We start from the raw sequence: 23,850 nt of genomic DNA on the forward strand, positions 1-23,850 counted from the left end.
AACCACTCCAGCTTCTGGAGAGTAGTTAAAACACTTCAGCAGAAAGGTGCTGCTGGCCCCCCGCCAAAAGTTCGGGTTGGAGACTCACTCATTTCTGACAAAAAATCTATGTCAAATGCATTTAACGCTCATTTTAAAAGGGCTGGTCATCTTTTTGAAGAGCAAAATGCCGGAGCCCCTCAGCAAGGTGTCCACGAGAATACTGGCTCACCTGTTGATTTTCATTTTGACTTCTCTCCTATTCTAGTACCAGATGTGTTGCGTGCCCTGTCTACACTTGACCCAAAAAAGTCCTCTGGTCCAGATGGTCTCGACCCTTATTTTCTAAGAATTTCGGCCTTGGTGATTGCACAACCAATCACTGACATTTTTAATCTTTCTTTATCTACTCAGAGTTTACCAGAAGTGTGGAAACAGGCTCATGTTTCACCACTTCTCAAGGCTGGCGACCCCTGTGACGTCAATAACTATAGGCCTATCTCCAATCTCTCAGCCTTGGCTAAGATTCTGGAGGGCCAAGTATCGACTCAGGTTAAACTCTTTCTTGATGCACATAAGATTCTAACCCCAATGCAGTCTGGCTTCAGGGCAAAACATAGTACTGTGACAGCATGCCTCAATGTTATTGATGACATCAGGGATGCCCTGGGTTCTAAATCGTTCTGTGCAGCCTTATTCATTGACCTTAGCAAGGCATTTGACACCGTGGACCACCATGTCTTGCTAAATGTCCTCTCGAATACTGGTTTTCGCCACAATGTGCTAGGCTGGTTTAAAAGCTACTTATTTGGCCGCACACAGTGTGTTAAATTTGGTGATACACTGTCTGACTCTATCACCCTGGAGAAAGGAGTCCCTCAAGGTTCCATTCTAGGACCTTTGCTTTTTCTGCTGTATGTAAACCATATTTGTAGTCAATCTAAGCATAGTAGGTATCATATGTATGCAGATGACACAATTCTGTATTCCTGTGCCCCCTCACTTGATGTGGCAGTGTCAAACTTGGCCTCTGACTTTGTTTCATTGCAGCATGAATTGCTAAACAGCAAACTGCTACTAAATGGCCACAAAACCAAGGCCATGCTATTTTCTCCAAATAGCCTAGTCAATGTCCCCTCAAATATCACCACTCTGGATGGAGTATCCATCGAATGGGTTGGGTTGTATAAATATCTTGGGATCTGGTTAGACAACAAGTTAAACTTTAAACACCACATTGACGCCTTGGCAAAAAAGCTTAAGTTCACGCTGAGTTTCTTCTATAGAATGAAGTCCTGCTTTTCGAATGCTTCTCGCAAAAAGCTGGTTACAGGCCTCTTCCTGTCGCAGCTTGATTATGGCGATACTGTCTACCGCTTTGCTAGTTCCTCAACTCTGAGCAAACTTGACCCCCTGTTTCATGCTGCATTGAGGTTCATAACAAATTCCCCTATAGGACTCATCACTGTACTCTGTATGCCCTAGTGGGTTGGTATTCCTTAACGTCTCGCAGGTTGCTACATTGGTATATTCTTATTTATAAAGCTATTCTTGGTAATCTCCCACGTTACATTGGTTCTAAATTTGAACTTGTCCAAAACTCTCTCAACCTCAGATCAAATGCTTGGTTACGCTATGTCGTGCCCCCAACTAAATCTGAGGCTGGAAAAAAAAGCATCGCTTATTTCGGACCCTGGTCTTGGAATGACCTACAGACCAGACTCAAACTGGCTGCTGTGATTCCCCTAGTGAGCTTTAAAAGGATTGCCATGGGCACACTTCCCATGAACTGCTCCTGCTTTGACGTATAGCAAATGTCTGCTTGCTTTTTAGTATACTAAGCAATGCTTAGTTTTTTTATTTATTAGTCCTTATTGGTCGCGTTATTAAACGTTCCTGTTCTCCCTTTGAGCTTCTTAGTATTGGGTACTGTATTTATGAGCATTGTATGTCTGTCATGTTTTTTTGTTGTTGTGTATTGTTTTGTTACTGGCAGAGCTGTGTCACTTGTTTTGCCTCTTGTCTTGGCCAGTTCACACTTGTAAAAGAGACTTCAGTCTCAATGTGGTTTTTACTGGTTAAATAAAGGTTAAATAAAAATAAAATAGGCCAGTGCCCAACGGGCCCCTCTAGTGTTCCAAATTTGATAAATACAGTGACCAGTCTCTAAATGATGCCTTCTGTCGTTCCCTCCCTGCCCACTCCCACTCTGACTGCCTTGTTGAAGTTGCTATCCGTCGTCGCCTTGGCCAGGGCTTTGGAGAGATGCAGAGGAGACACTGGCTTTCGAATGAGGGTAAGAGATTAATCAGAGCATTAAGTTATGTATACCACATTCCCCATGCTTGTCACATTCTAGGTAAAACAAGTCAAACTAAAACAGAACTACAGAAGTATGTGCTGAAAACCTCTGCCTCCTGGCCAGCTGGCCTGGCAGAGATAATTACTGATGCACATTATTGGTCTTGTCAGAGGAAGAGTGCATATTTTACCATGGAGATAATTATGAAATCAACTTGAAACATTTTCAAACTTCAAACAAATACTGTTCATGTTTAGCTATTGCATACTGAACTATATATTAATCAATTCATAATATTAACATCACTGTCAAGTGATACAAGTTGGCAAATCTTTTTTTTAGTTGAGGTTCCAGCCCAGAGGAAAGGTGAAGGCTGGACGAGAGTGGAGGAACATTCAACCTATAGAAAGGAAATGGAACCCATCCATATGATCCCAGATGGGTTTAGACAGGAAATGGAACCCATCCATATGATCCCAGATGGGTTTAGACAGGAAATGGAACCCATCCATATGATCCCAGATGGGTTTAGACAGGAAATGGAACCCATCCATATGATCCCAGATGGGTTTAGACAGGAAATGGAACCCATCCATATGATCCCAGATGGGTTTAGACAGGAAATGGAACCCATCCATATGATTCCAGATGGGTTTAGACAGGAAATGGAACCCATCCATATGATCCCAGATGGGTTTAGACAGGAAATGGAACCCATCCATATGATTCCAGATGGGTTTAGACAGGAAATGGAACCCATCCATATGATTCCAGATGGGTTTAGACAGGGAACTGAACTCATCCATATGATCCCAGATGGTTTCAGACAGGGAACTGAACCTATGGACTCTATCCCAGAAAGAATCATACAGGGAACTGAACCTATGGACTCTATCCCAGAAGCATTCAGACAGGGAACTGAACCCAAGGACTCTATCCCAGAAAGAATCAGACAGGGAACTGAACCTATGGACTCTATCCCAGAAGCATTCAGACAGGGAACAGAGCCGTCCACATTCCAGCTCCCGGTAGGATTCAGACAGGGAACAGAGTCGTCCACATCCCAGCTCCCGGTAGGATTCAGACAGGGAACAGAGCCGTCCACATTCCAGCTCCCGGTAGGATTCAGACAGGAAACTGAACCCAAGTCGTCCACATTCCAGCTCCCGGTAGGATTCAGACAGGGAACAGAGTCGTCCACATCCCAGCTCCCGGTAGGATTCAGACAGGGAACAGAGCCGTCCACATTCCAGCTCCCGGTAGGATTCAGACAGGAAACTGAACCCAAGTCGTCCACATTCCAGCTCCCGGTAGGATTCAGACAGGGAACAGAGTCGTCCACATCCCAGCTCCCGGTAGGATTCAGGCAGGGAACAGAGCCGTCCACATCCCAGCTCCCGGTAGGATTCAGACAGGGAACAGAGCCGTCCACATTCCAGCTCCCGGTAGGATTCAGACAGGAAACTGAACCCAAGTCGTTCACATTCCAGCTCCCGGTAGGATTCAAGCAGGGAACAGAGCCGTCCACATCCCAGCTCCCGGTAGGATTCAGGCAGGGAACAGAGCCGTCCACATCCCAGCTCCCGGTAGGATTCAGGCAGGGAACAGAGCCGTCCACATCCCAGCTCCCGGTAGGATTCAGGCAGGGAACAGAGCCGTCCACATCCCAGCTCCCGGTAGGATTCAGGCAGGGAACAGAGCCGTCCACATCCCAGCTCTCGGTAGGATTCAGGCAGGGAACAGAGCCGTCCACATCCCAGCTCCCGGTAGGATTCAGGCAGGGAACAGAGTTCTCCACATCCACGTTCCGGACACAGACGGAGAAATGCGATGGAGAGATCATCAATGAACGCTGCTACCAGTTCAACCCCATTCCACTGGCCTTCAGGGAAGCTCAGGTAATTAGATGAACACATTACTGTCGGTGATATGTTTAGCAAAAAAACAACAAAAAACTATTTATTTTTTGTCCTGTAAATGTAAGAGATCTCTTTCCTGAGGATAAAATTGCTTACTATACAGATTATACACATTGGGCCATTTTAAAATTGTTCATCTAGCCAATCTACATCGACACGTTGTGAGTTTGTAGATTGGCTATTTGAACTATTCATAAATGTTTTTCAAAGTAAAGTGTGTGTGTGTGTCTCTAGTCTTCGTGCAGAGCACTGAGTCCAAATGCTGGCCTTGCATCGGTGACCGACCGTGACCTGCATTCTCGCCTGGTTTCCATGGTGACCAAGAGCGGCACGTCCAGCCCCGCGCTGACCTGGCTGGGAGGAGTGTTGAAGGCAAGGTTCCTTTTCAATGTCAAGCAGTGGTGAAAAAAAGCACTAGATTGTTTTACTTAAAGGACAACTTCAGTTTCTTTCAACCAAGGTTCATGTTTTAGGTTGTTATTAGAGAAAGTAAAAGATGAGTGTTCATTTTTTTTCATGTGCTGCTTGCTTTCGTTTTAGGGATTTTAGCTGTTTTTCACAGGGGGGTGGGGGCATTCGAGCATGGGGCTAAATATGTATTTTTTTACAAAATTTTATAGCGATTTATTTTTTTATTATTTACTATAATCCTACTAGACACCAGGAAATTACACCTGGACACAAAAGATCACAGGATCTACTGAATGTGAAGGAGGCCTACTGGGGGGAAGCCACAGGCTCAATATGTCAGTTTGTCACATTCAGTAGAAATCTGCCTAATGATGATGTCACTGGTGGACGGGTGTCCGAACTGCCCAAAGCCCTCCTATGAGACACAGACTGAGTAGGAAAAAAATGGTGGTGTTTTATCATGAACATTAGTGAGGACCAATTATATGAAGAGATGTTGAAAAGTGGTGAAGTGGTCCTTTAAGAAAATATGTACTTAGTTACTTTCCACCACTAATTTCAAGGACCCCCATAACTCTTTAGAGAGTGTACTCTCTACAGATACAGCAGTGTACTTGACCCCCTCTGACCCCACATTCCTCCCTCATTGTCAGTAATCCTAAAACAGTATTGTACATCGGATGTAGTTTGACTATAAGACTAACAACCATGTTCTGTCCTGTAGCTTTGAAAGGAGGCCCTTCATTCGTTCAGTTTGTCAGATACGTTATCAACAGAGCCAGACTTTGATGTGCTAACCTTTTATATGCTTTTTTAATAGTCCTGTCGGCTCGACAAGGACGGTTATTATAGGCAATCGTGAAATTAACCGAATTGAGGTTTATTCAAACCGTGAAGCTCCCTAAACTTCTTTGCCTTTTGTTTTTTTTACCATTTTGAAAACACTTTAAAATGGTTCAACTAACCGGTCATCATCGACACGTTGTGAGCTTTTGCTATTTGAACTATTCAAAAATGTTTTAGTAGTTTACTAAACTACTTTTGCCTTTTTTTTTCTTTTTTTTTTTGATAAGGGGTAAGGCACTGGGGAAAATAGGGCCCTAAAACTTTGTGGGTGTCAAGTACGTAGCGTATGTATGAGTGAAATAATACAGCCCATTTCATATTGCAGCTTTTACGTGAGAATAGGATACGGCAAGACTGAACTGTGTGTGTGTGTGTGTGTGTGTGTGTGTGTGTGTGTGTGTGTGTGTGTGTGTGTGTGTCCTCATCCAGAACCAGCAGGCTGAATGGACAGATGGGTCAGAGTGGAGGTACAGTGACTGGATGCCAGGTCACCCCAACATTCATACTGACAAGCGAGTCTGTCTGGAGATGTTCAGGCTTGGTAAGACTCTCTCACCCGCACGCACGCACGCACGCACGCACGCACGCACGGCTGATGATCTCTCCCCGTTAACACGAGCACATTTATTATAACAATAACAATAATTGCGTCCACTTTCGTTTTTTGGGCTGTTTATAGAATTGTTGCCTATGCATTTAACATTTTTCATGGCTGTTCCGCTGTTCGGTTATGCAAGTGTGTCGTGTTGTGACATAACACCTTGGTCTCCTGCAGCCTGATTAAACTGGGTCATACATCGGACGATGATGGGAGGGACATTGGTAGATAGGAGTTAAACCATGCAGTGGAACAGCTGATAAGAGTCTGATTAACAGCTGCATTGTGGTGACCTTTGCCACGTGACATGGAAGACACCCGTAGATCAGGGGTTCTCAACGTTTTTGGCCGGGGACCCCCGGAAATGCTTTGGCAACGTCTCGGGACCCCCGCCCCGCCCCCTCCCGACCCCCAATATAAATTGACTGCTACAATAACCTTAAACCATTTTGGGCGGGAACCCCTTTTGGTGTTTTAAGCATTGTTATAATTTAGCTATTGAAAAATAGCAGATCTACAAGCTCATAGCGCGCCACCGAGTGGCGCGCTACGAGCTTGTAGGTCTGCTATTTTTGAAAAATCGTGAAAATAAAATTTTAAATAAAATCTTTTTTTTTTTTTTTTTTTTTTTGAAAATAATTTGGGGACCCCCTAAAATAATTTGGCGACCCCCCGAGGGGTCGCGACCCACGGGTTGAGAACCCCTGCCGTAGATGAAAGTACTGCCATGCACAATATTATTGTACATTATATCACTAGACATAATTAACGTCCCTACAAGACTCTTGGCAGAATTATATCCTATCTTGAGGTAACGGCCTAATTCATGGGACTAATACTGTGTCACTCGCCAAAAATAACTTAGCTTAAAGTCTATAGCTTGAAAATCGGTTCGGAATAAGCACCGCAGTAACTTCCAGAAAGCATAGAATAAATAGAAGGCTTTATTCTATTTAACACTAAGAAGAAACCGTAAACAAAGCAAGTGAAATGACATAAAGTAAGACACAGCTTATCAAGGTGGGATGCGGGGACCCCCAGCGGGGTTCAAAGATGTCCCCAGCTAGTTAGGAACCAAATGGACCGTTGAGGGTCTGTAATGTATAACAGCCAGGTCTATTTGGTTGATTTGGTTCCATTTATATTTTATAGCCTACACTGTCAGAGTTAAATTTACTCTTAAGGACTTTACAGCTTATTGGGGGTCCCAGAGATGATATAAAATGATTCCTCCTTGAAATTAAAACGTTGGAGAAACACTGCAGTATATGTACTGTATAAAAATGTCTCCTAATAACCACTCTGTTTGTTTGTCATTCAACCTAACCCACAGAGGAGAGCTGGTGGACAGCGGTGAGCTGTGAGCTGAAGAGAGCATCCATCTGTTCCTACCCCCTGGCAGCATGAACACACAACATCGGTTCCTACCAATAGGTTCCTACCCCCTGGCAGCATGAACACACAACATCGGTTCCTACCCATAGGTTCCTACCCCCTGGCAGCATGAACACACAACATAGGTTCCTACCCATAGGTTCCTACCCCCTGGCAGCATGAACACACAACATCGGTTCCTACCCATAGGTTCCTACCCCCTGGCAGCATGAACACACAACATCGGTTCCTACCATAGGTTCCTACCCCCTGGCAGCATGAACACACAACATCGGTTCCTACCCCCTGGCAGCATGAACACACAACATCGGTTCCTACCCATAGGTTCCTACCCCCTGGCAGCATGAACACACAACATCGGTTCCTACCCATAGGTTCCTACCCCCTGGCAGCATGAACACACAACATCGGTTCCTACCCATAGGTTCCTACCCCCTGGCAGCATGAACACACACACACCACAGAGTGGAATTGTTATTGAAGATCATACGCACACGAGCTATTCAGATCTTAAGATGATTGCTGTGCAAAATGTGATCTGGGATGAGCGTATTGTGCCATCTGTAATTATCACTTACTACAGTAAAATGAACACAGATATTAACACATAAAATCCATCCCCCCTCCATCCATACTCAGTGTGAATACATACAGTACACAGCACGAAATGTGTCTGTTATGGCTGTTTAAATACGTTTGGTGATCAATTATTTCTATAACCACTGCATGTTCTTGTAATCAATCGCCTGCTGGGTCTCCGAGGCTACATGTTCTGCTGCAAATCAACCAGCACTGGCTGTTTCATTATGGGCTGGACCAGAAAGCATATACCTTCTAATAAAAACCAGAGCATTTCAAATGGATGTGTATATATCTGTTTTGTTCAGAAGGTTAGCATTATGTTATGCTTTAGCTATTGAAAAATAGCAGATCTACAAGCTCATAGCGCGCAACCGAGTGGCGCGCTACGAGCTTGTAGGTCTGCTATTTTTGAAAAATGTAAGAACCACTGACATAGAAACATAGCTTTTTCAGAAAACTTTCAGAAAACACATTTTTTTTAGAATCTGATCTCAGGCCTAAAATGGGTTAAACTTCAGGCAGGCGAAAATAACCTTCAATGTTGAGAAGAACCTACTTCTATAGGCGGCAAAAACACACCAACCGGGGAACAAAAGGGCCTCTTGTTTTGGTGCGGTAGTGGAAGTGAACCCCAAATGGATGTGTATACATGTACAGTATATCTATGCTTTGTTCAGAAGGTTTCAGTTCAGTGCCATGTACTGTACTGTACTGTACTGTACGTGTGATCTTGTGAATATTGTCTCGTCAGCCCGCACGTACTGTAGACCTATAGGGAAACAAATTAATCAAAAAATAATTGTTACTTAGTAAAGAGATGATTTCCTACCCTTCCTATAAAAATGATGGCCACAGGAAAAGGTGTTGGCCTCAGTTTGACATTCTGCATGGAAAAAGAGATACATACAATATACAGGTTGGTATTTAATTATCATTGTGAAATCATTATTAAAGTGCCTGGTGCTGGGAGTCTGGTGCAACGCACAGGGCCTGACCTGGTGACCAGGAGTGGACCTGGTGAGACGTAGGAGGGGCCCGGACAGGAGTCAACCCACAGAGCCTAGTCCTTCCACGCGCCAGAACGGTACCTCCCAGTCCCGGCAGAGTAGTTCAGGAGGAATGGATTGTGTGGCCCTGGTTTTTCCCTAATGGGACTGATCGAGGGTAGCTACTGGGACGTAAGTCGGGACTTGATCACCCCGGCTGGGTCACCTGAGTGAGGGGTATGATGTTGGGAGACCCGAAACCCTGATGACCTTGGGATACATCACTGAGGATACGTCCCAGGTGCATCCATGCGATGTATTTTAGTTTTTTTTAGCAACAGGAATAGTAGCACATAAATGATTTTCCGAGTAACTGTAGTGGTTAGTGGTGCTGGAAAAATTAATTTACATGCCTTCATTTCCTACATGAACGCAGAACAAAGCAGAATTCACATCCGTTTAAATTTAGACAGCACTTTTAATGATCATTTTTACACTTGTGTATACAAAGCAATTTGTCTGTACAGGTCAGGGAGACAGTTAAAACAATCTGTTACAATTTAGTACCTGGAAAGTGCAAAAAGTACATTTCAAATACATCAAAATAAAAATCATGCTGTACATTATATACTGTATATTCATAAATAATCACAGATATACACACACATCCATTTTGGTGACAGTCACAGAGAACGGAGCTACTGTTTAAGACTAAAACTAGTACTTTTTCCATGGATTTAGATTTGGGTTTTAATTCCTATATATATATTATATATATATATATATCTGGGTCACCATTAAAACCGTTTGGTGTTCTCTGCTGGAATGCTGCTTTACTTTAACCCATTTTGGGCGGGGACCCCTTTTGGTGTTAGCATTATGCTATGCTTTAGCTATTGAAAAATAGAAGATCTACAAGCTCATAGCGCGCCACCGAGTGGCGCGCTACGAGCTTGTAGGTCTGCTATTTTTGAAAAATCGACTGACATAGAAACATAGCTTTTTCAGAAAACTGTCAGGGTGTATAGAATACATTTTTAGAATCTGATCTCAGGCCTAAAATGGGTTAAACTTCAGGCAGGCGAAAATAACCTTCAATGTTGAGAAGAACCTACTTCTATAGGCGGCAAAAACAAAAACACACCAACCGGGGAACAAAAGGCACTCTTGTTTTGGTGCGGTAGTGGATTCATGTCTGAATGACAAAATAAAACGCACAAGAACGAAATAAACTTTGGAAAAGCCTCCGGTAAAAAAAACTATTATAGTGATTAAAGTGGTAGACATAGGCCTATACTGTCCGTCCTACTGTACACATACCAACCAAAATGAGTAGAAAGAAAATAGAGAAAATCTCTTTACAAGAACACAGTTGGTCTTCATAATAAAGCATTTTGTGACGCTTTAAAAAAACAAACATTCGGAAACAAAGAAACAATCAGAGAGACGGTAACAAAAAGCACTGTGTCCGATAAAAGGTACGGAGGCTCTGACTGCAATGTTATGTTGATTATAGACACACACAGCACCGATATGTTTACACATTGTAATGCCGTCGTATGAGAATCAATCATGAAATAAAGTCTTTGGCATAAAAAAAACAAACAAACAAACAATGAACAGATGTACAAACATTTCTGTGTGTTCACAAATGCACACAAACACACACGGAAGTGTTGTGAACACACTGTAGTATCTGTGCAAATGTGTTGGAAGAGTTAGAGCGTCGTAAAAAATAAATGGCGCTCGCAGTCTCTTATAAGCCATATTTATAGCCTACTTTGTTGCGCCAAAAAATGTCCGACAGACGAGCTCACAATGCGTTCATTGCGTCGTCGTGAGCTTGTCGAGCGGCTTTTTCCGGCGTGCAACATGACGTCGGCTCGCTATGAAGTATACATCGAGCGTTACGAGATAAACCGGGTCGACAACACGCGGAGACGCGAACTTTCACCTCGGCGTCGGTCCACGACCGCTAATTTACTGCATGAGTGGAACTGCCAAAAGAAACACGTCACTCCGAAATGAGCAAGAAACGAAGGAGGCGGTGGGGGAGAACAAATTAAATAAAATGATAGAAAACTTCAGGCAATGATAACGGCTGACGTTAGCTGGAGAGGGACTCTATGCAGATTAAACGCCTATTCAGGCCTTAACCCTTAACCCCCCCCCCCCCCCCCCCCCCCACACACACACACACTGCCCCCTGCTGTTAGAATGTTAAGGAAGACTGCTTTGAGAGTCCAAGCTCAATGTGTGGACACCAACGTCCAGAGAGGAACAAACCATATTGCTGGTAATGCCGACATCTCACTAAGCCCTTAAAAGTGATCCCCACTTCCCTCCTATTCACTTTTCTTTAGCGAGAGTGAAGCATGGAGAGGTTTAGAGGACGTAGAATGGAGAGGTTTAGAGGACGTAGAATGGAGAGGTTTAGAGGACGTAGAATGCCGCAGAAATTACCTGACATGTTGTAGAGAACATACTGTATATACTGTAATGTCGTCAAGTTGCTCTTGGGACAAAACGTGACTTAAAAAAAAACAAAGCAGCCGTTAATTATAAATAAATTGATTCAAATAAATTAAAATATTTGACGATGATGATGACGTGTGTGTGTGGCGAGCTAAAGGTCACGAGGAAGTACAGAGGGGAGATTGACCTCTTTGGCTCTGTGTAGTGTGTGATGATGTAGCTTTATTAAAATGTTACTATGTAATCTCTCTTGACGTTCATCTCATGCCCACGGTCGGCTAAATCAAGGTCGCGAGCAACGACGACAACGTGTGAATGTTGCAGCGTGTGTTCGATACGTCACAAGGTGGAAAGAAATGCACTTGGATGTGCATGCCTTTGCCGAAAAACAACAACAACAACAAATGAACAAACATCAGTAACAAAGACAATTCCACAATAAAACAAAACCAATGAGAATTGCACATACACACACAGGGATGTGAGCCTCAGCGCACAAGGCAGCATTGAAGAAACCTCGCCGAAGGCTAAGAGAACGAACTGAAAAAAGGCCACTGGCATTTCAACATGGATGCATATTGCGTAGACTTGAGAACAATCTGACACACGTGCACGCCTGCACGCTCGCTGCCAGACAGCTCCCGAGCACCGAGACCAAGTTTCCTGGCGATTTAGGTCGGCGCAACGACACGTCGCAGGTGTTGTGATTATGACCATGACGACGCCGACGATGATGAACAGGCTGAAAGATTTGCGGCGTGGTCAGACGTGGCTTTGGGGGTGGATGCATGTGCTATAAGGCATGTTGGGACCTGAACCCACAGCGCCTGCGCTGGTCAGTCAGTCCCAACCTGCCCTGCACACAAACAACATGTTAACAACATGTTAACAACATGCTAGTCAGTCAGTCCCAACCTGCCCTGCACACAAACAACATGCGGATGTCCAACCCACAAATGCACAAGAATATGCACGCACACACAAGCAGTGATAAGGAAAACAAACAAAAACAGTGGGAGGTCAATCAATATGAGACGATCTGATGATTAGGGTGACCCCCCCCCCAACGGGGCTCGAGAAAAATGTGTGAACTTATGGCGGGAGAGACGGGGGGGAAACAAGGAGGCAGGCAGGCAGGGGGGTGTAGTGTGGAATCAGTTGTGGTTGTTTTCGGGGGCATGGTACTCCGTCTCCCCTGAGGAGATCTGGGTCAGCCTCTTGCTGGAGCCCCACAGCTTCCTGGTGATCTGGCCCGAACGCATCTGAGAAGAGTAGTGGAGGAAGAGGAGGAGGACGAGGAAGTCGGGGGGAGAGGAGGACAGCCGTGATGAAAACATAAAAGACAAACAAGAAAAGAAATAAAGAGGGAGGGGGAAAAAAAAGGAGGGAGTGAGATGATTGATTGATGAGTGATTGGTAAATTCATTGACCAAAACAGTCTTTGTGTGATTGTGTAAAAAGCCAAAAAGAAATGAACGTAAACAAAGCTGGAGACACTTTGTCGTGAGTTATTTTGAACGTAAAGATGTGAGAGGAAGCAGGAAGCAGCGTGGTGGAGCTAGCATGCACCGCTAACTAACCCTCATGGAGCTAGCATGCACCGCTAACTAACCCTCATGGAGCTAGCATGCTAACTAACCCTCATGGAGCTAGCATGCACCGCTAACTAACCCTCATGGAGCTAGCATGCACCGCTAACTAACCCTCATGGAGCTAGCATGCACCGCTAACTAACCCTCATGGAGCTAGCATGCTAACTAACCCTCATGGAGCTAGCATGCTAACTAACCCTCAGCTAGCATGCACCGCTAACTAACCCTGCTCTACGGTTTAACGTAAAACCATCAACCACATCAGTGTTAATATTGTCAGCAGATTTTGATTTAGTCTTAGTCTTTTGAAGAACACACCATTTAGTCTTAGTCCTATTTAGTCTTCAGAAATCGTTTAGTCTTAGTCTAGTCTTAGTCGACTAAATATCAAAAACCTTAGTCTTAGTCTTCAAAATGAACACTGAACCACAAAACCCTAGAGACACCCTATTCTGCGCAGGGCATAATAGACCAACATTCAGCAAAAGAATAGACACACAATTGCCAGAAAATTCAGTGAAAATACCCTACATAGCTATCTACAAGCTCATACGTGAGCTTGTAGATAGGGTATTTTGTTGTTATTTGACATAAAACAAAGTATATCGGGTTTGAGTGGCAAATCTGAACTCCTCTACTTGGCCATAACTGCGGCTACCGTATATTAAAAAGGTTAAAACATCTTTGTTAAGGTGTATTATTTAGACATAATGATAATACTGCGGTTAATATGGCTTTGAGTCTGTGGAAGCGTTCATTGATGTTCGTTCTGGTTCACAGCTTATTTTTTTTTTTACACAGGTTCATAGTAGTCTCGCGGGCCAGACTGTTGCCTCTCACAATTTTCAAACGCTTCCGTCATACAGTCTGGTCTGGAGCAACGGAAGCTCTAATCATACAGTCTGGTCTGGAGCAACGGAAGCTCTGATCATACAGTCTGGTCTGGAGCAACGGAAGCTCTGATCATACAGTCTGGTCTGGAGCAACGGAAGCTCTAATCATACAGTCTGGTCTGGAGCAACGGAAGCTCTGATCATACAGTCTGGTCTGGAGCAACGGAAGCTCTGATCATACAGTCTGGTCTGGAGCAACGGAAGCTCTGATCATACAGTCTGGTCTGGAGCAACGGAAGCTCTGATCATACAGTCTGGTCTGGAGCAACGGAAGCTCTGATCATACAGTCTGGTCTGGAGCAACGGAAGCTCTGATCATGAGTAAGCAATAAATCGGAAAGCGGAAGTGAACACCTCCCCACTTCCGTTTTGTCTTTACAGTCGCGCAAATTTATCCCAATGTAAATATAAATCATCTAAGCATGTATAGCTTGTTGCTTAGCAAAAAAGGAAATACAAATATAAAATATATTTTTGCGAACGGAAATGGCAGCTTCCTTACTCGGATTTCGGGAGGTGTAGTTCCAGACTCTATAGAGCATTCGGAGATTGTGGAATAGTTGTCTGACTATGTGAGACTAGGTTCATAGCAACAGGCTTCAGTCCCACAGTTCCAATCATGACACTTCAGGTAAACAACCAATGGGGACACAGGGATGGGGTCACGGGGTCACCCTATATATATACTGTAAGGCTACGGCTCAAATTATTCTTCATACTATATACAGTACACCAGCAGGGGGGGGCGAGGGAAACGTCTAAAGCACACATCGTTTCTAAATCACAGTCATATTGGGACGGGAGACACAGCATATACCGGGGCAAGCTAATGGAATGTCTGTGTTGCTGAGATGTGTGCGTGTGTGTGTGTGTGTGTGTGTGTGTGTGTGTGTGTGTGTGTGTGTGTGTGTGTGTGTGTGTGTGTGTGTCTGTGTGTGGGTGAACATGCGTCTAGTTGTGTTGTTTCTAGACAAAGTAGACAACTTCTTGTCTATGAGTGTTTTGTGTGTTGTCGCTCTATAGCGTCTATACAGCAGTGGGGGTTCCGGTGGGGGGGATTCTGATTAGGAACCAAATGGACCCTTACAGGTCCATTTGGACCGTTTGGTTCCATTTGTACTCTCCCGTGGCCTAATACGGTGCTTCCCAAACGTTTTAGCCTGTCACCCAAAAGAGATATTAGATGTTTGCCCGGGGTCCCAAACTGGTGAAAAATGAAAATAGCAGATCTACAAGCTCGCAACGCGCGCGAAAGCTCGTAGAGCGGCTATTTTCACCACTTCTTCAACATTTGTTTTCATGTCAAACTGGGTGTCCTTGAAATTAAAATGGTTACAGCTAGAGCCATAAAAATATTCTCTTATGAGTCCCTGGCATATCTTTTCAAATGGGGGGTCCGCGGGCTAATAAGTGTCAATTTGGGGGTCCTTGACATGAAAAAGTTTGAGAATCACTGGTCTACAGATCTGCAGGGATGTTGATATCGGCGGGCGGGCGAGGGTGGGTCGGTGGGAGTGTGGCGGAGGGGACGTTAGGGTTTCGGCTCCCCACCCCCCGGGGGGGCGGGCCCGAACGGCAGCTGCTGGTCGCGCTGCGGGTGCAGCAGGCGCGCGGGCGAGCGCACACGCAGCGGCGCCATCAGCGGGTTGGCCATGAGCGGTGAGCCGTCCAGGGTCTGGGCGATGTAGTTCCTCAGCGAGCTCTGAGTCTTTACCTCCGCCGGCTTGCCGACGCCCACGATGATCAGCTTGCCGTCGGCGAGGCCCACCAGCGCGTGGCTCTGCTCCTTGGTGACCGACACGCAGCGCACGGGCACGCGCATGGCCATGGGCGCCGCGCACAGCGCCAGGCTGGACCACGCCACATGCATACATATATGCAAGAGACAGAAAGTGGGGGGAAAAAAAACAACGTTAATATTATTAAAAATATTTAAAAAAAATATATATCCCATGATTTTAGTAACCCATTTGTCAATTGTCTATTGCAGAGGTTTTAAATCAAGGACCATTATTTTTCAGCATTTGAGCCACGTCATTTGATGAGATTTAGAACCCAAAACAAAATAATTTTATTATCGTTGGATAGGATTTTGTCCACAATTCCATTCTCTAATTATGTAGACATCTTGTAAAATCAAATGGACCCGTAATACACTCTAAAAAGTGAAATAACTAATAATGGTCCACACGCACATTCACACACACACACACACACACACACACACACACAGTGCACGCGCGCAAGAGACGGTTACCTGTAGAGGTCTCGGATGGACAGATAGCCCTGCTCGCTGCCGATGACCACATACTCCCCCGACACGCACATGTCCGTCACCTGCTCCTTCAGCGGCTCGCTGGATAGGTGCTTCCCGTTGACCGAGTACAGGTGGAGGGCGTTCTTATCCTGCGGAGGGAGGGACGGGACAACACAGCTGGATGAGGGCCCATGACAAATGCAACCTTGCCCTCAATGCCCTCAGTACCCGCACACCTGACTAACTAGTAACTACCTCAAGTGAGTGACACCCACAGCCACAATACTAGAGGGAGCGTGAACAACGATCTGGTACCAAAACAAATATGGGTAAATTCTACTCCTACAACACGGCCACCCAGGCGTGGAATGTCGATGGGACTTTTCTGTTTGGATGTATGGGCGGTTTATGCAAATTGTGGCTATAATTACCTTACCACCCTGCCATTAACTTAATGGCAAGATGGCCGCGGTCTGCATATGGTCAATTGGGCACCATGTAGTGTGAGAGCGCATGATTGTGTGTTTGGGTAACTTGAGGGTGGCCTTGCCCTCCAGGCAGGTGTGGGTAGGTAGTAGGTACCATGTTAGTGTGTGTGTGTGTGTGTGTGTGTGTGTGTGTGTGTGTGTGTGTGTGTGTGTGTGTGTGTGTGTCTGTGTGTGTGTGTACCTTGAGCGTGGCCTTGCCCTCCAGGCAGGTGTGCACGAGGATGTGTCCCTCCCAGGACACGGCGAGGTGCAGGATGGACAGCGGCAGCATGCTTTCGCACGGCGGACGCAGGCAGCGCATGTACTGACCCCGACGCACCGTGTGGATGATCACCGTCCCGTCCTGATGGGCGCACGGGGGGGGGGGGGGGGGGGGGGGGGGGGGAGAAGACACATTATTAATATAAAACGTGCTAGAGCGAGGGTCGAGCTTCTGGTTATTATTATTTAGATGTTTTGGGGCTTCCAGCAGGGAATCGAATTCAGGCATCAAAGCTGATGTGGTACCGCCCCCCCCCCACTTTCAGAAAGCTCATTTCTTCTTTTTCCAAAACATCACAATGACGATAAACCTCACACACCATGTGAGATGGTAGAACGTCTATTTTCCGCAGTTTTCGTACTACGACAAAGTACTGCATACACGGTGCACGGTGTGCACGCACATGCATGCACGCACGCACGCACGCACGCACGCACGAACACACACACACATGAACACACACACTACACACACAATCATATATGTGCAGTGATTGATTTAGCAACTTATTTTGCAACCTATTCCAATATTGCCCAGGGCATTAGCAATCAATAACTCAGTTACGTCAACCCGGAGTTCAATGTAAACCAATATCTTTCCCTACAGTACTCTGCCCTCATGCTGAACTACTGGGTTGGTTGTGGTAAACTTTAACTACAGGCTGTCACCCAGTGGTGGAAAAAGTGCTCAAATGTTTTACTTAAAAGTATCAATACGGACAATGTAGAAATACTCTGTTACGAGTAAAAGTCCGGAATACAAAATGTAATTGAGTGAAAGTACAACATGTACAGTACTTAAAGTACCAAAAGTAGTGCTCATTGTGCAGAATGTCGCATTTCAAGTTTTCAAATGTCTAAAATGCGTCGCATGAATGCGTCGCATGACGACACATTGTGAGCTTGTAGATAGGCTATTTTTCAAATAGACAAAATGTATATATAAGTGGTTAATGTAGGTTTTGTAATAACAAAATCTACAAAGTAACTAGTAACTAAAGTTTTCAAATAAATGTAGTGGAGTAAAAGTACAATATTTGGAACTGAGCTGTAGTGGAGCAGAAGTAAAAGTACTGGAAATTGGAAATACTCAAGTAAAGTACAAATACCTCAAATTTGTACTTAGGTACAGTACTTAAGTAAATGTACTTAATTACTTTACACCACTGCTGTCACCGTTCATTGCGTGAAGAGTTTAGATCTCCCCTTAAAATGCGCACAGCTTTCAGAACTACCGTTTTGGACATCCCATTTCGGGATGCCAAAAAACGGAGTCTGCATTTCTAAATCCCATAATTGCTGTATGTTACACTTCATGTCCAAAGTTAAATGACAGAGCGATGCTGCCCAGATATACGCACGGAGCTGAAACACCTATTATCTCTTATTTACTGAGTCTCCACTGAGACTCCACTGAGTCTCCACTGAGACTCCACTGAGTCTCCACTGAGTCTCCACTGAGACTCCACTGAGTCTCCACTGAGACTCCACTGAGTCTCCACTGAGTCTCCACTGAGTCTCCACTGAGACTCCACTGAGACTCCACTGAGTCTCCACTGAGTCTCCACTGAGACTCCACTGAGTCTCCACTGAGACTCCACTGAGACTCCACTGAGTCTCCACTGAGTCTCCACTGAGTCTCCACTGAGACTCCACTGAGTCTCCACTGAGTCTCCACTGAGACTCCACTGAGTCTCCACTGAGTCTCCACTGAGTCTCCACTGAGTCTCCACTCCACTGAGTCTCCACTGAGTCTCCACTGAGTCTTTACTGAGTCTCCACTGAGTCTCCACTGAGTCTCCACTGAGACTCCACTGAGACTCCACTGAGTCTCCACTGAGACTCCACTGAGACTCCACTGAGTCTCCACTGAGACTCCACTGAGACTCCACTGAGTCTCCACTGAGACTCCACTGAGTCTCCACTGAGTCTCCACTGAGACTCCACTGAGTCTCCACTGAGTCTCCACTGAGTCTCCACTGAGCCTCCACTGAGCCTCCACTGAGACTCCACTGAGTCTCCACTGAGTCTCCACTGAGTCTCCACTGAGTCTCCACTGAGTCTCCACTGAGACTCCACTGAGTCTCCACTGAGTCTCCACTGAGTCTCCACTGAGACTCCACTGAGTCTCCACTGAGACTCCACTGAGTCTCCACTGAGTCTCCACTGAGACTCCACTGAGTCTCCACTGAGACTCCACTGAGTCTCCACTGAGACTCCACTGAGACTCCACTGAGACTCCACTGAGTCTCCACTGAGACTCCACTGAGTCTCCACTGAGTCTCCACTGAGTCTCCACTGAGTCTCCACTGAGCCTCCACTGAGCCTCCACTGAGACTCCACTGAGTCTCCACTGAGTCTCCACTGAGTCTCCACTGAGTCTCCACTGAGACTCCACTGAGTCTCCACTGAGTCTCCACTGAGTCTCCACTGAGTCTCCACTCCAGAATCCATTTTCCACCCCATTGAGTCCAGCTATTTGAACTATTGAGTGCATCAGTTGGTTGCTCTCACTCACTTTAATATATAAAGCCAAGCCTGAGGGCTTGAAATCTTTTACCCATGTCTTTCATGTGTGTGTGTGTGTGTGTGTGTGTGTGTGTGTGTCCTCTTACCCGTGAACCGGACACTGCCATGTCCAGCTCTGTACTGATGCTGACGCTGACCACCTCATCCTTGTGCCCGTAGAGCACCTGCACCGGCTTGGGACACAAGCCCACTGGAGCTCCCCCCTGGTAACACACAATTAATGTTACGCTATCAAGAGTTACTTTACTGTTTAAAAAAAATCTGAATTCCTATTAAAATATAGCAAAAATAGCAGATCTACAAGTTCTCTTGAGGTGCTATTTTTGCTACAACAGTATATGCAGTGTGGCCCTCTGGAGTGAGTGTAGTACTATAGTGGCCCTCTGGAGTGAGTGTGGAACAATAGTGGCCCTCTGGAGTGAGTGTGGAACTATAGTGGCCCTCTGGAGTGAGTGTGTAACCAACATTTGAAGTGAACGGAGCTCCTGACCTGTCTAGTTGAGTAAGTAGCATTATTTTGTATTTTAGCAAACTGCTGGTAGTGGTACTCTAAGTGCTTTTGTATTAGTATTATATTATTAGCTTGTGTGGTAGTCAGTAGTTTATAGTTGTATTGTTTGTGTTCAAACGGCCCCACAGTGGTCGAATGAACTCCCCACTGATGTTAGGACAGCAGAGTCACTGCCCATATTTCGCCGCAGGTTGAAAACCCACCTCTTCAGGAAACACTACCCTTCCTCTCTGCCTGACCTACTTGTTGTTAACTAGTTGTACGAACGCTTGTTTTCTATTGTTGTATTGTTTATTGGATCTTGTTTAGTCGATACACTTAATTGTTTTAGCTCATGCTCATTTGATTTAGCTATTTTGTCTCATCTGTTTAAGGAAATAGGTAGCTGATATATTGCACTTTTACCTTAGCGCTAGGTATAGTCTTGGTTGCTTGTTTTTGCAGAAAATGCACTAAAGACTTCTGGTGATTAGTAGTTTTTGTTCCCTACCTATGTTGAATACACTTATTGTAAGTCGCTTTGGATAAAAGCGTCTGCTAAATGACTGTAATGTAATGTAATGTAATGTAATGTGTGGAACTATAGTTTCCCTCTGGAGTGAGTGTGGAACAATAGTGGCCCTCTGGAGTGAGTGTGGAACTATAGTGGCCCTCTGGAGTGAGTGTGGAACTATAGTTTCCCTCTGGAGTGAGTGTGGAACAATAGTGGCCTCTGGAGTGAGTGTGGAACTATAGTGGCCCTCTGGAGTGAGTGTGGAACTATAGTGGCCCTCTGGAGTGAGTGTGGAACAATAGTGGCCCTCTGGAGTGAGTGTGGAACTATAGTGGCTCTCTGGAGTGAGTGTGGAAATATAGTGGCCCTCTGGAGTGAGTTTGGAACTATAGTTTCCCTCTGGAGTGAGTGTGGAACTATAGTGGCTCTCTGGAGTGAGTGTGGATTCTGTGGAACTATAGTGGCCCTCTGGAGTGAGTTTGGAACTATAGTGGCCCTTTGGAGTGAGTGTGGAACTATAGTGGCCCTCTGGAGTGAGTGTGGATTCTGTGGAACTATAGTGGCCCTCTCCATGGTCAAAGTTGCCCACCCCTGTCCTACAGTAGGAGACAAACCTGCTGCAGCACCTGCCACACCATGCAGGTGGTGTCTCTGGATCCAGACATCAGGTGGATGCCACAGTGGTCCGTCGACAGGCACGTCACCACGTCTGCGATAATAAGAAAACAAATAACAATACAATCAGGTGGATGCCAGGGTGATCTTTATGGCAATAACCGACTTGTGTTTTTCTCCACATCCAGATTCCTTAACCCATTTTGGGCGAGAACCCCTTTTGGTGTTAGCATTATGTTATGCTTTAGCTATTGAAAAATAGCAGATCTACAAGCTCATAGCGCGCCACCGAGTGGCGCGCTACGAGCTTGTAGGTCTGCTATTTTTGAAAAATCGAAGAACGACTGACATAGAAACATAGCTTTTTCAGAAAACTGTCAGGATATAGAAGACATTTTTAGAATCTGATCTCAGGCCTAAATGGGTTAATCTAATTCATTTCCCAAATTAATTAACTCGAGTTATTTGACAGCCCTACTATTAACTTATAAATAACACTGTTTGTCAGATTAAATTGAATGAAATAGGATTAAACCTTAGACGCACTATGACACGTTTTGAGCTTGTAGATCGGCTGTTTTTGCTACAACAGTAATATGCAATGTGGCCCTCTGCTGCAGTGAGTTTGGAGATATAGTGGCCCTCTCCATGGTCAAAGTTGCCCACCCCTGCCCTGCGTACAGTACGTACCCATGTGTCTGATGTGCTGCCCCACGCTCTTGCCCTTGACCAGAGACGTGACCCGCAGGCTGTTGTCCCAGTGACCGCCGCTGAACAGCAGCTTGCCGTCATGGGAGACCACGAAGAGAGCGGCCGTCACCTCCACGCCGGGCGAGAACGGACCGGACAGGAACCGCTGGGTCCTGGAGAGGGAGAGGGGAGAGATTGGTTAGGAGAGAGAGAACGGACCGGACAGGAACCGCTGGGTTCTGGAGAGGGAGAGGGGAGAGATTGGTTAGGAGAGAGAGAACGGACCGGACAGGAACCGCTGCGTCCTGGAGAGGGAGAGGGGAGAGAATGAGAACGGACCGGACAGGAACCGCTGGGTCCTGGAGAGGGAGAGGGGAGAGATTGAGGAAAATATACATACAGTAGGAAACGGATGCAGAGGAAAGGGAGATCATGTATACAATGTATTAACCCATTAAGACTTGAGGCCGAGGGCTTCTAAACCAGTAGTTTTCACACTTTCACGATTTTTCGTGAAACTATTTCGAACTAAATGTATATTTCAAAACTAACTATTTAAAAAATAGCAGTGGTCTCTAGAGGACTCTTTTTCTTTTTCATTTTATCCCACAATTTTTGTAACCTCTTTTTTCGGGGAGAACATGCAATCTCCACACAGAAAGGCCCTTTTGCCAACCCCACCCAGGGTGACACCCACTGATGATGCGGAGGAGAGAGCACGCCCCCAGCACCCGTAACCGCCCCCCAGCGGGACTCGAACCCCAGGACCTTCTAGCTGTGAGGCGACAGCGCCACAGACTGTTCCACTACGCCCCCAGAGAGAGAGAAGAGAGGACCCTTACTTGGGGTTGGCCACGGTGGGGTCCTTGAGGACCCCAGGACCTTCTAGCCGTGAGGCGACAGCGCCACAGACTGTTCCACTACGCCCCCAGAGAGAGAGAAGAGAGGACCCTTACTTGGGGTTGGCCACGGTGGGGTCCTTGAGGACCCCAGGACCTTCTAGCCGTGAGGCGACAGCGCCACAGACTGTTCCACTACGCCCCCAGAGAGAGAAGAGAGGACCCTTACTTGGGGTTGGCCACGGTGGGGTCCTTGAGGACCCCAGGACCTTCTAGCCGTGAGGCGACAGCGCCACAGACTGTTCCACTACGCCCCCAGAGAGAGAAGAGAGGACCCTTACTTGGGGTTGGCCACGGTGGGGTCCTTGAGGACCCCAGGACCTTCTAGCCGTGAGGCGACAGCGCCACAGACTGTTCCACTACGCCCCCAGAGAGAGAAGAGAGGACCCTTACTTGGGGTTGGCCACGGTGGGGTCCTTGAGGAAGGTGAAGTAGTTGGAGATGTTCTTGTCGTACGGCAGCCAGCCGTGAGTCCCGACCAGGCAGTTACGACTCACCGTCACCTGGAAGGAACACAGAGGGAAACACATGCAAGTAAGTATTATGTTATGCTTTAGCTATTGAAAAATAGCAGACCTACAAGCTCATAGCGCGCCACCGAGTGGCGCGCTACGAGCTTGTAGGTCTGCTATTTTTTTTAATCGAAGAACGACTGACATAGAAACATGGCTTTTTCAGAAAACTGTCAGGAAGTAGAAGACATTTTTAGAATCTGATCTCAGGTCAAAATAGTTTATCATTACATTACAAATCCACATTATTCTAATCATCACTGTCATTCCTATAGGCTCACCATGGTGTCAGGACTGCCCTGCGTGATGAAGGAGTGAGACTGGTTCTTGGGCACGACTGCCTTAACCAGAGGCACGTTGTCACTGATGCCCTGAGAACAAGACAGGTGGGACAGTTCATCATTAGCTTAGTATAGCAAACAAATTACATCACTTATACCACCTTTTTTTTAAAGTAGCAATTTATATTTCTAGTAATTCATTGCACTGGTTTTCAACAATTCTCATATCAAGGTCCTTTATTTATTGGGCATTTGAGCCACAGACCACCATGAGAATTAGTCTCTCAGACCCAAAACGTGGAATACGTTGTTGTCGTTGGTTAAGATTTTGTCCAC

At 45.8% G+C, this 23,850-nt stretch overlaps 1 protein-coding gene and 1 long non-coding RNA gene across 2 annotated transcripts in view; both read right to left on the reverse strand.

The window, feature by feature from the left end:
* Positions 1-9,476: 9,476 nt before the first annotated feature.
* Positions 9,477-11,151, reverse strand: LOC306917077. The gene is made up of 2 exons (XR_013789110.1): positions 10,967-11,151; positions 9,477-10,904 (listed from the first exon to the last, which is right to left on the reverse strand). It is a non-coding gene; the product is annotated as an uncharacterized lncRNA (long non-coding RNA).
* A 1,468-nt stretch (positions 11,152-12,619) lies between these two features.
* Positions 12,620-23,850, reverse strand: part of nbeal1 (neurobeachin-like 1) — a 122,130-nt gene continuing 110,899 nt past the window's right edge. The window contains exons 48-56 of the mRNA XM_079495069.1: positions 23,515-23,604; positions 23,115-23,224; positions 21,823-21,995; positions 21,132-21,226; positions 19,600-19,716; positions 16,905-17,066; positions 16,236-16,384; positions 15,693-15,828; positions 12,620-12,755 (exon numbers count right to left, since the gene is read on the reverse strand). Coding sequence (XP_079351195.1) covers positions 12,648-12,755; positions 15,693-15,828; positions 16,236-16,384; positions 16,905-17,066; positions 19,600-19,716; positions 21,132-21,226; positions 21,823-21,995; positions 23,115-23,224; positions 23,515-23,604 — 1,140 coding nt within the window. The 3' untranslated portion in view covers positions 12,620-12,647. The remainder of the gene's footprint in view (positions 12,756-15,692; positions 15,829-16,235; positions 16,385-16,904; positions 17,067-19,599; positions 19,717-21,131; positions 21,227-21,822; positions 21,996-23,114; positions 23,225-23,514; positions 23,605-23,850) is intronic.

This window comes from Electrona antarctica, assembly GCF_951216825.1.
Source record: "Electrona antarctica genome assembly, chromosome: 24".
In the NCBI taxonomy this organism is placed as follows: Eukaryota; Metazoa; Chordata; class Actinopteri; order Myctophiformes; family Myctophidae; genus Electrona; species Electrona antarctica.